Source organism: Eucyclogobius newberryi, unplaced genomic scaffold (assembly GCF_026437365.1).
Source record: "Eucyclogobius newberryi isolate DKJ021-1_F unplaced genomic scaffold, fEucNew1.0.hap1 SCAF_73, whole genome shotgun sequence".
Classification (NCBI taxonomy): domain Eukaryota; kingdom Metazoa; phylum Chordata; class Actinopteri; order Gobiiformes; family Gobiidae; genus Eucyclogobius; species Eucyclogobius newberryi.
Window position 1 is genome coordinate 328,584 of NW_027316423.1, and position 12,892 is coordinate 341,475.

The following is a 12,892-nucleotide window of genomic DNA, read 5'->3' on the forward strand; positions in this document are numbered from 1 at the left end:
TCCCAACACTGATAAGTGCATTTCTGCAGATAGAATGTGCAGTTGGACTTAATATTGCACTTAATCGAGCTCTAAGGATGTCACGATATAACATGTTTGTGATTATTGTGATCAAAAACATCACGATTATTGAGACTGTGACTAAACAACAGTGAAATGTTACATTTTCTTTCATTCCTGCAGTTTAACATGTGACTGTTCTTCAAGTTTCCTGTTCTAAAGTAGTAAAAAAGACATAAATGTGACAAAAAAACTCTTTAAAAAGCTACATACGCATATGGGTCTATTTTTTTAACAATAGATTGAACTAAAGAAAAAACGTTTACGTCACGGTCACGATTATTATTTTTTGGTTCTTACGATTATATTGCGACCTGAATAATCACGATGATCGATTAAAGCGCCCCCTACAGGCTGGACGACTCACTGAACTAAAATGCAGTTCAAATAAATATTTTGAATATTGCAAAAAAAAGAAAATGTTTAAATGTCAGTGAATAGCTAATTTTCACTTCCTGTTTGTAATTTATGACATCACACTAGGAAATTACCCAGAAACCACTTTTCTCATTTAATGTCACCATTTTCTTTATTTGACAAATAAAAACATATGAGAGTGACTTTGTTTTGTTGAATTTGTGTTTAGAGAGTTTAAAATGTGTTTATTTTGTGTAAATGACTGAGTAAGTGTCCCTAGTGTGATGTCACTTCCTGTCATTTTTCTACAGATTTTTCAATGTTTTCTCCACAAATACGCATTCGATCGGTGTAAACCTATAATTTATATGTGCAACAGGTTTAAATACACCAAATAAAGTCAAAATTAGAAAATCGTACAGACTTTCACAGAATAATCTTGACATCTCCATCACGCCGCAAACTTTAAATCGAGAATCATCTGTCGCATCATCACAAAATATGACAACGACGCGATACTGTCCCGCGCGGGGTGAATACGGGGGACAGTTAAAACGGTGCTTCAGTTGCGTGGGACTCACCGTGGACACCTTGTTGACCACCTCGGGCATCAGGGCCAGTCCCTTGGTGAACGTCCTGGCCGCGATGAAGGCCCGGGTTAGCTGGATCCGCAGCTTGCGCGGCACGTCGCCGAACGGCATCAGCTGGTCCGTGTGGCGGCTCACGCACTCCATGTAGTCGTCGCTGAACTCGTACTGCACGTTCACCAGGCGGAACATCCTCTCCAGCAGCTCCGCCCAGAACTCCGACAGCATGGCCTCCAGGTTGACCGACGCGCTGCCGCCGGTGTAGTAGAGCGTCAGGTCCGCGAAGAACTTCTTGAAGAGCTCGGCGTTCTGCACGTACATCATGCCGTAGGTGCGCACGAACATGCTGTGCAGCGAGCTCTCCGCGTTCTTCAGCAGCTCGCGGAAAAACTCTGAGGGGGCGAAAAGAAAAGGAGGGCGTTTAGAGATGATGGAGTGGTCCGGAGAATAGTGACCAAAAGGCGGGAGATGGTCTACAAATCAAACGTCACATCCAAAGACTTCTAGACTGTATTCGATAACCTAGCTTGACCTGCGCACAGTTTGAACCGATACGTTACAATAGTAATAGTTTTCAATGTCATTCGTTTGAACAAGTTTGCAACAGTGCGTTTCCGGTAGGGGCGTGCCAAAGTATGGAACTATCCGGATGCTAAATCTGGTGATACAGTGTCGATATCGTGGGCCGCTGCATCGATATATCGCCACGAGTCAATTTTAGTATAATTTCCCGAAACGTGTTTACGCATTTGACATTTGGACGGCTTTGACGATTACGTTTGTACAGGTCGTGGTTTAACGAAGAAAAATGTTGTTAGAAGGTGTTGGGTTCCGTAAAAAATTGTTACACGTCGTAGAATATCACGGGCAATATATCGATTATCGTATGTATCGCAAAATCGAATTCTCATTTTGTCCAAGTTATGAAAGGTTTTAAGAAGGTATAAAGAAGGTTTTAAAATGGTTTAAGACGATTTCAAGGCGGTTTTAAGGCGGTTTTAAGACTGTTTTAAGCAAGTTTCAAGACAGTTTCAAGACAGTTTTAAGACAGTTTTAAGACAGTTTTAATTTTAAGTTAAGAAGGTTTTAAGAAGGTTTAAGACTATTTTAAAGTTTTATGAAGGTTTCAAGCAGGGTTTAAGAAGGTATTTAGAAAGTTTTAAGAAGGTATTAAGAAGGTTTTTAGACGGGTTTTAAGAAGGTTTTGGGACGTAGTGGAGGGGTGAGAGAGGGGTGAGGGACAGAGGGAGAGCCTGAAGTGAGGGGTGATGGGGGTGAGGCATTCCTGGAGCAGATGAAGCGGGTCATTGTTTCGCGTCTCCAATGAACAGAAGAAACCTACGAGATGAGGAGAAAGAGATCGGAGGTGGAGAGTCGGGGGAGAGAAAAAAGAAGGGATGACGGGGAGAGAAAGGGGGGTAAATCCTATTGAAAGTGGCGGTGGAGGACAGTCCCAGAGCGAGAGGCAAATGAATGGAATGTGACAGAGACGTCGGCCAAAGAGGATCGACTCGAAGCGACAAACTTTTCAGAGCCGCACGGCTCGCGACAGAGCGGTTACCGCGGCAACGTTATTGTGCACGAGCGCTTTTTGTGCATTCGATGGCACGCAGGACGCCGCTTGGTTTTCTGGATCAACAACAACAAATGTTCAAGCTTTAGAGGAGTGATTTTTGGGGGTTTTAACGCATAAACATTCAGACCAGTTAAAATACACTGAACGACCAAAAAGTATCTGAATTAATTCTGTTTTTTAAGCGAAATGTGATTCCACCAGTCCAGATTTTTATTTTTAACTAGTAATTATCAAAGATTGTTAAAAAGGAAGCCAAAAGTGAGCAGTATTGACCAAAAAAAATCTAATTTTTTTGATAATATTCAGGATCTGTCTTCAAATGTATTAGTTTAGTTTTAAGTATTGGACAAATGTGAAATGTCTGAAGAAATATCATTTTTAATCCTTTTTTTTAAGTTTACAACAAACTTTGTTCCCCATTTGCATTTCAAAATCAGTTTTTTGCAGCATTATCATAAACAGTCAATATTTAAATTTTGCAGATAAATTCAGAACAACGTTCACATATTTTGATAAGCCCCGCCTCTAAAGGAGACGCAAACTTTCAACATCTTTAAAACTATGTTAAATCGTTTTGCCCTCCCCTTTTTCTTAATGAAACGTTGCATCTGGACTTGGCCTGCTCCTCGTCCTCTGCGTCTTGTGCGTCTTTCAAATGCTAAGTCACCGTGGGCTGCTTTCGGGGGGTTTCTACGGCCCCCGCTCTGAGCAAAGCTGTCACTTCCACTTCAGACTGACGTGTTCAAAAGGAGGAATGCCAAAGGGGAGGGGTGACGGGGGGCGGGCGCAAATGGTTTCTGGGAGGGGCAGGGGGGGGGGGGGGGGGGGGTGTTAATGCAAAAGACCCCAACTGTGTCGCCGAGGAAACCGGAAACATCCTGATCCGGAATTCAGACCGGACCACCCCCCCTCGCCCTCTTCAATACAACCAAGTGAAATTACTCGTCAGCAATTGGTGTTTTTAGCATTTATTCAGCGTTTTTCTGCCAGATGCCCTTCCTTAGCGCCTGAGCAACGGCCGTAAAATGTCACGACAACAGATGGAAAAAATAACAAATAAAACAGATTTAATCCAAGCGCTAGTTAAAGTTTTACGTTTAATTTTTCAAGAAATTCTACTCCTTGGGATTTACATTCACGCCTAATTGAGTAATATTTAGTTTTGAAGTAAAAGTACTCGACGTGGAGTAAACGTCTTGGTTAAACTCGTTCCACCGCGTGAATATCTCTATAATATATAAAGTGACAAAATCTTTACGTTGACAATTTGAAACTATTTGAAAACAGCGCCCTCTGTAGGGAATAGTGTGGACATTCGGGCCATTTCTTGGACCACTGCTTTATACGTCTACTTGAGTGCTATCATTTTGAAGTAACTTGAAGTATTTTTTTGGCTACTGTACAACTTCTGCAGCTCTTTAGGTCAAAATAAGCCCACTGCGTGCTGTCCGAATCTGATTACAGAGCATTTTACCGCGCTGTTAGCATGCTAGCTGTTGTTAGCTTTCCCGTGATGTCAAAACAAACTCGCAAACGCTCTGAAATGATTAAAGGAAAAACCCTGACATGCAGCAATATCCTCAGAGATTCAGATTTTGCTGTCGAGTCATAGGCACAAAAATGAATCTCTCGGATCGGTTTTGATCATGATAATCACGCAACGTTATGTAAATCCAACAAAACTGCGCTACAACGTGTCTTAAAATGTTTTAGTTTAGGTGTAAGTGTCAGCCAAATGTGTAATGACCCACAAAAGTGCAGAAATATCACTTATTACTCTCTTATTTGGAAGTTTACGACACACTTTTCCCCCTCTTTGCATTTTTAATCCGCTACTTTGCCCAGTATTTACTATAAACAACAGTCTCGACACCACAATTTTGCACATCGTCAAAACAAAATTCACTACCATCATCTTTATTTTGGCATTTCCAATCAGAGTCGTTGCCAAAGAGAGATTAAACGCCAAATAAATTAAACAAAATGAGTTTCCGAGCGACCAAAGTGCCAGCGAAGTTGACGTCGTGTCCGAAACAAACGACTGTAATGAGACTGATCCGTCACGGTTAAAGGTTATTCCAATCCTTGTAAATGAGAGAGCGTCCGGGCGCAGAGCGGGGGGGCGTCCCAGCGGAGGACGGGGGTCTGCGGAGGGGCGGGCGGGGCGGGGCGGGGCGGGTTTCAGGCATCTTGCATTGTCATTAAAAACACTTTATGACATGCAGCTCGAGCGCACTGCCAAACGAGCGAAAGTCGGAGGGTTTTTCCGCTCAGACTGAACCAGAGGAAAGTGGGTGAAAGGTGACGCCCGATGTTCAGAAATGTGAGGAATTGTTTCAGGGTTAGAGACATGTAAAGCCTCACTGCGCAACGTTTGTGCAGGAAAGCTCCATCGCAGTGATGATAAAGACCATTTGAAATACATTATGGAGCAAATACAAGTTAGAATGTGGAGACTGAAGGCTTTTACACAGAGAATATTTACAAATGAAGTGAATTATTGATAAAAATGTGAAATTCGTTGTTCTTTTTTGACATTCTGATTCAATAATGCCACTGTTTTTGGTCTGAAAAGGTGTGTTTGTAGCGTGTTTTCGAGTCTGTACAGCAATTAAAGATCACAACGAGCAAAATGCGGTTATTTTTATTGTCTATAAGTCACGATCAGTCGATTAATCACTGCAGGCACCTTTTTTATGCATTTGACTTAGAAAAACAACCGTAATTCATTTAAAGCTTTCATTTATTACACTTTTTTGACTGAAATGTTACACTGCAGCGCTTTAATCTGTAGAGGAAAATGAGAAATAGACGTACTATCATTTATTCCTTGTGAAGCAGAACCAGAGCTCAACAACGAGTCGTTTATTTTCTATAATTAGACTAAATGATTGGAAGTGTAATTATGTAATCTTGATTAATCGCACAGATCTGCTCTGAATTTCATATTTCACTTTCCCGTCCACGTTTCCACTGACGTTCAGAGTCTTCAGAGCCACTTTTCTGTGACATTTAGAGTAACTTGACCCTGCGATCGCCCGTCGCCGTCTGCCAAAGAGCCAGTTAGAAAGAGGACGACAAAACGGACAAAGAGGTCGAGCCAAACGCAGCTTTTACTCCGAAAACTCACCACGGACGGGATGGAAAGTGAGCTAAATGAAATAAACTGTGCCTATTCAGATTTGAAAACTAAATCAATTTAATTATAGCCTCGGATTTTTACTGGAATTTTACTGTCAAAACAAAAAACAAACAAACAGAGCAAGAAATCATGGAAACTAGTCATATTTTTTAGATTTTTCCCCCAGTTTGCATTAAGATAGACAATTATTGCGTACAAAAGTAAGTAACATATTAAGTCATATTTTAGTAAAGGCCAAAATATCGAAAATTAAAAGGATTTGGGTAAAAATTTGTAACAAAATCTATGTTAAATAATCTAAAAATGAGGTGTTATTCATCCGTTTATGAATGTATATTTTCTGTACTTCACATGCGTAACACGGTGCATTTTATTATCACACAAAGCCATTCTAAAATCGTAAACTGCACTATATAAGATAAAAATCAAAGTCTTTGGGGTTAGCGGCCGCCTGTTAAAGCAGAGGAAATACAGTGTCCCACAAAGAGAAACCACTATAAAAGGATTTGAGTGATGATCCGGGTTCCAATCCATCATGATCCCGTGTTCCCCTCCTACTTCCTCTCTCCTCGTCTCCTAAACCCTGCCCCCCTTTGGCTCTAACCCCATAAGCCTGCTCCCGTCCCGTCCCAGGCAGTCATTTCATCCCATTTGCGCCAATTAGACTCTAGATTCGCCGCGTTCTCTTGTGGGAGAACTTTGGGTCTTCTTCCTGTTGCTCGATGGATTCGAGGTTTAGGCAGAAAAAAGGCCAGAAGTTTTCTAGAGCCGGTATTCAAAATGATTCAGGTTTTAGTCGGGGTTTTAGTCCAGGTTTTAGTCCAGGTTTTAGTCCAGGTTTTAGTCCAGGTTTTAGTCCAGGTTTTAGCCCAGGTTTTAGCCCAGGTTTTAGCCCAGGTTTTAGCCCAGGTTTTAGCCCAGGTTTTAGCCCAGGTTTTAGCCCAGGTTTTAGCCCAGGTTTTAGTCCAGGTTTTAGTCCAGGTTTTAGTCCAGGTTTTAGTCCAGGTTTTAGTCCAGGTTTTAGTCCAGGTTTTAGTCCAGGTTTTAGTCCAGGTTTTAGTCCAGGTTTTAGTCCAGGTTTTAGTCCAGGTTTTAGTCCAGGTTTTAGTCCAGGTTTTAGCCCAGGTTTTAGTCCAGGTTTTAGTCCAGGTTTTAGTCCAGGTTTTAGTCCAGGTTTTAGTCCAGGTTTTAGTCCAGGTTTTAGTCCAGGTTTTAGTCCAGGTTTTAGCCCAGGTTTTAGCCCAGGTTTTAGCCCAGGTTTTAGCCCAGGTTTTAGCCCAGGTTTTAGTCCAGGTTTTAGTCCAGGTTTTAGTCCAGGTTTTAGTCCAGGTTTTAGTCCAGGTTTTAGTCCAGGTTTTAGTCCAGGTTTTAGTCCAGGTTTTAGTCCAGGTTTTAGTCCAGGTTTTAGTCCAGGTTTTAGTCCAGGTTTTAGTCCAGGTTTTAGTCCAGGTTTTAGTCCAGGTTTTAGTCCAGGTTTTAGTCCAGGTTTTAGTCCAGGTTTTAGTCTAGGTTTTAGTCTAGGTTTTAGGTTCCAGTCCCGGTTCCAGTCGTGGAGCATGTCCCGGTTCAAGTCCCGATACAAGTCCAAGTTCCAGTCCTGATTAGGTTCAAAGTACATGTCCTGCTTCAGTTCAAGTTCAGCCCTAGACCTGGTTTAGTCACGTTTTTGTCTTGGTCCAGTCCCGGTTGAGTCTTGGTTCCAATCCTGTTCCTAGCCCAAGTTTACGCCCTGTTGTGGCTTTGGATTAGACCCCGTTTTAGTCCCGATTTTGACCCATTTAACCCATTAAAGACAACACTTCAAAAACCAAAGCCTTCGCACCACATTACAAGGCCCAGTCTTCGAGCCTCTTGCCGTTTCCCTTCTTGGACGCTCCGTCTTAGCGCCCTCAGTCCCAGTCCGTGCCGTGTGCTGTGGGTGGGTCCACACAGGGGTCACTTCAGCAGGACAAACACTCTGAGCAGGGGAGGACTATTTCTAGCGTGCGCTTAATTGGCCATGACCGTTGCTCCAGGCCCAGGACCTAATCACATCCACCATTTCCTGAGTTTGTTAGCGTTAGCGGCGTCTGGCTCTGAAGTGTGCAGCTGTGTATATGCACCGCACAGACAGGACAACAAGCTAATGAGCACGACGTAGCCTCCGTATACTGTACAGTAGACGGCGGACGGCCCTGGGAAGCCCCCCGAAATGCAAGTTAATGGAGATGGCGGAGCAGGAAGGCAGACCATATAAAGGCAAAGCTGAGGAGAAGCGAGAACCTGAGCTACAGCTACTTGAGGTTCAGACTCCACCCACAACCGTGCCAGGCTCGTCGGGTTCTAGAGCGACCAAGCATTTGAAGAAAAACAAAAAAACTACATCAAGCAACCCAAGCACCACAAAAATAAGACAAAAATCAAGCAGCTAGTTAAGAGTTGTGTGCCGCTGAACGAGTGCTTTAAAACATTAACAGCTCGTCTTACAGTCAATATTGGGTGTTTTATTGTGAAACAGACAGTACAAATGACCTCTTTTAATGGCGTAAAATAAGTTCTTTGGAGAAAGCCCAAAAAAACTAAAATAGAAACTCAAAGTCGCTATAAAGAAGCAGATTTGGCAACTCTGAACAGCACCAGATCTCTACAAATCCAGTCCCTTTTCAAGAGCAACCCCTCCACGTGCTGAATTCTTCTGTCGCTCCAGTGTTAATTTGGACTATTCTTGGTGTAAAACTACTGTAGTCATGGTGTAGTCCTAATTTAGACCTAGTTTAATCCCAGTTTGGTCCTAGAAGGATTGGGCGACATGACGAGAAACAATCACGATTTCTTTCCTCTCAGATTGAGCGATCACATTTTTGATTACATTTGATCATTGACCAAATGAGTGAATCTCAATGAAAGTGCTATTACTTGCACAGCCCTACAACAAGTATAGACCTGGTCAGGATCTGGAGTTCTAGTTTTTTTTGAAAATTGATACCGATGTACTATTATCTCTGAGCTGCTTCTTCGGTTGCTTTAAATCCCTCCTCTCTCCTTCAAGACCTTTGACCCTTTTTTCCAAATACGGTAAAAAAAAAAAAAAACTCTGGCTCCACAAGGTAAAGCCCCGAGTCCTTCGTCTTGACAGATGCGGTGATAAGTTTGTTTAGCCGCCAGGACAAGTTTCCGATGCCACGAGTGCGCTACAATACCAGCAACTACTGCACAAATGAATCAAGTTAATGGGCATTTCAGACATGTTCCCACGTCTCAAACTGAAAGAGGGGGGGAAAAAAAGCCAGAAGATGTCAACATTTGAAAGGTGAGGGCCTTTAATCAGAAAGGTTCCAGCAATACAGCCTGTTTTGGTGTCTTTGGGTCTGTGGAGTGGAGACAGAAGCAGGAACGCAGCGCCGTTTCGGTCCTCGAGTGTGACTAAAGGCGCTAATGAATAGTCAAGAGTGGAAAGTAACTCAAATACGAACGTGATAGTAACGAAGTAGATTCTTTGTGCAATGAGTCGATTTTTTAAACATGTTGTACTTGTAAGTCACATTTAAAGTCATATTAATGAAGAGGAACAGTCCCGATCGTCACAAAGCACGGTTGTCTTTGCTCCTTACTACACTTAAACGCTCAGGTCTGCTCTGATTGGTTGGGAACATACAGATTGCAGTGTAAAACCAATTAATTCAGCTTCAAACCATCTTATTAATCAAATTTGGTATAAAAGACTGATCTCAAATGAAAGCAAAACAGTGTTAAAAACTCTTACTTTGAGTATTTTTTTTTTAAGTAGAAAAAGTGATCAAGTGCTTACAGAGACTTTTCCATGCATACTTTGAACTTTAAATTCAGCACAAGTTTAGCAGCTGTACATTTTTTAGCCACGTGATAACCTTTAATTTTGGTACAACGTGTCATTCAGGTGCATAATTTGTAACTGTTGTAACTATTCAAATCCTTGCACCTGAATGAATGCCTGATCGATACGGCGAAAAGCGCACATTTAAAGCCCAGTTAAAGTCTCTAAAAGCACTATAAAACCAACAGGCGTCATCATTATTTCACATTAACCCTTTAGGGCCTGCTGCCTGTAGTGTCACGGGGCTCTCGTGTTGACATCATCGCCCTCCGTGTCCCGACACCTGACACTGACGAGCACTTCCTCCTCTCCTTTCACCGCGGGATGCGTCTGCCCCTCTAAATCCCTCCCTGCCCCTCTCACGTCTGCCCCTCTGTACAGAAAAAGACACTCAAAACTGGTCACACAATCCCTCGTCCGGACCCTTTAAAGGTGCGGCGGCGCTTTGTAAACGGAGACGGCTTCTAACAAAGTTCAAAAACACCCCACGAGCGGCCGGCGGTAATGGGATAGGGGACGGGACGGGATACACCCCGCGGCCTGTCCGGACCGCGGCCTTTACCGTTCGCATGCTCGACACCTTCGCGCACACACAACATAAACAGTAACGAGAGACGCAAAACACAACTCGTCCGCTGTTGCACACTTCCTCCGATTCTGGAGCTTTGGGCAGACGTCATTCTATTGAAGAAATATAAGTCAGTTGTAGTTGCAGTAGCAGTTGTAGTAGCAGTTGCAGTTGCAGTAGTAGTAGTTCTTCAGTTCACAACATGACATGAATGAAAGCAGAGACAACGCACTGGTTTAGCGCACCGTTTATGATCACGCCACTTTACGCCGTGACTCTTTATTTAAAGTCACCAACGCTGATATTACCTTGAGCTGCGGCTGTCAAACGTATCGAAAATCAGATACTAATCGATACTCGGACTAGTATGTATGAGCAAGTATCGATGAAAGAAATCCCATTGACGAGATTGAATTCGACCTCGACTAAACCGTCCTTAAACGACGACTTTGCCCCAATGGAGATGTGGTGCTGGTGCGCGTCGGCGTGAATAAAAGCACGCCTTCTTTTATGGTTTTCGAGCACATTTCTCGCGCTCAAGGACCTCGATGAGCCCCTGTTCCTCTCAGATACTTTGATTTACCTGTGGTGTGGCGTGAGTGACTAAACTACCTTGAGCTGTAATAAAAAGCGATGGTTTGCCTCTCGGACAAAAAGCTGAGGAATCCCATTTGTTTTCTTCGCTAAAATCCTAGTTAAATGAAACGTTTGCCTAGTTTTAGTCCATAAATCCTTCAGTGTTACTCAGGTTTGCTCAGTCTAACCGGGCATGTGACATGGAAGAAGAAGACTGTGGAAAAAGTGTTTTGTTTTGTGCTTTATTGATTGTAGTACATTGCAGCCCTCATATATTAACTTAACTATACTTTGTTGTACGTTTGCTGGGCCTCATGTGACTGACCACAGCTGGTGGAAAAAGAACTGGCTGGAGGATTCAAATGATGAAAAGTGGAAACAGTTTGTTACAGGATGTTGTCAACCTCACATCTGCATTTAGATTCAGGAGCCAATATAAGGACGGACGAGAATGTTTTCCCAAGTCTCGACACAAAACTTTATCCATCGCCACCTGTTCGTCTCCTTGGAGATTGGTAAATGCCATACTGTGGGACATTCCAGGGAAAGCAAGAGCATCTTCCATGAGACAAGCAGGCGGTGGACACCCAAGTTTAGTTTATAGCGGTGGTGTTTTTACCTCTTGTCTACTCTTAATTAAACCACAGTATACTGGGGGGTAACTGTGGGCTAACTGTGGGGTAACTGTGGGCTAACTGTGGGTAACTGTGGGGTAACTGTGGGGTAACTGTGGGTAACTGTGGGGTAACTGTGGGGTAACTGTGGGGTAACTGTGGGGTAACTGTGGGGTAACTGTGGGGTAACTGGGGGGTAACTGGGGGGTAACTGGGGGGTAACTGTGGGGTAACTGTGGGGTAACTGTGGGGTAACTGGGGGGTAACTGGGGGGTAACTGTGGGGTAGCTCGGAGCCATACTAAGGCAAAACTAGGGCCAATCTGGGAGCCAAACTGAGGCAAAACCACCACTGGAACCAGGACTTCTTCAGGGGCTAAACCAGGATCAACAGTATTACTATATTCTACAGTTTCAACTAACGATCATTTGCGATAATCGATCTGTTGTTTAGAACGCAAAAGTCACGTGATAAAAAGATTTATGACTGAATTTGGCCCATTGAGGCTGAAGTGAAGCCGTTTCACGTTCCTGGTGAAGCACATTTATGGACAAAAGAGTGTTTTCATCAAATGCACTGAATTTACACATTTTCCCGTGTAATTTTCAGGCAATTGCGGCTCAATTTGAGTCATAAAACTTCTACCAGTCCATGGCATGTTTTGGAACCCATGTATAGACAAGTTAACGATTCATCCTACATCCTAGTATATTCTGCATTATTAAGCACAAACTGAATCCTCTGCTGTCGACGGCATCTTTCCCACCAGGACATTTTCCCAGTACTGTTGCCATGTTTCACCTGTTACATGTGAGCAGGGGTCAGCGATGGAGCGGGCGCCAGGTTCAGGACAAAGGGTAGAAAGAGGAAAAAGGAGGTGGGACGTCCCGAGCAGCAGCTACATTCCTCCACGTCACATTCCTGTTCACATCTGGCTGCAATACACGCACTGCCCTGTGCTGACAGCGGCGCCGCACACACAATAACACACACACACAATAACACACACAATAACACACGCACACACAATAACACACGCACAATAACACACACGCGCACGGACTTTACCAGGACTTAACCTGCCTGAATGAACCCTCATCTTAACTAGGGACGTCAAGGTTACGTTTGTAGTGAGAAAAAAACATCACAATCTAATGATTATTCACAATGAATGAGACTAAAACCATTGTGAAACCTTTACTTTTCAACATGTTACTTACCATTCCTCAATATTGTGATCAACTTTACGGAAACAAACACTTTCTGAATGGCAAAATAAACCTTTTTGGACTATACATTAAAAAGAGTTAATTTTGCTTCTACAAATGTCATTATTATTATTTGATTCTCACGATTATATTGTGACGAGTATTGATTGCACGAACACTCTCGACATCCCTAATCTCAACTTTGAACTATGTTGTCACCAGCGAGTTATGGATTCAAGAGAAGTAGTCAGCCCACTGTGCGCTGTCTGCAAACAACTAATAAACCATTTAACAAATCGCAAATTCGGAAGAAAAAGAGCTGCACTTGTCGCTGTAAAAGACTTTGGTACGAGAGGGGATTAGTTGTCTACA

General features: G+C 43.0%; 1 protein-coding gene across 1 annotated transcript in view; it reads right to left on the reverse strand.

The window, feature by feature from the left end:
• gpc4 (glypican 4) overlaps positions 1-12,892 on the reverse strand; it is a 78,935-nt gene that overhangs the window by 19,345 nt on the left and 46,698 nt on the right. The window contains exon 3 of the mRNA XM_072436154.1: positions 999-1,396. Within this exon, the coding sequence (XP_072292255.1) occupies positions 999-1,396 (398 nt within the window). The remainder of the gene's footprint in view (positions 1-998; positions 1,397-12,892) is intronic.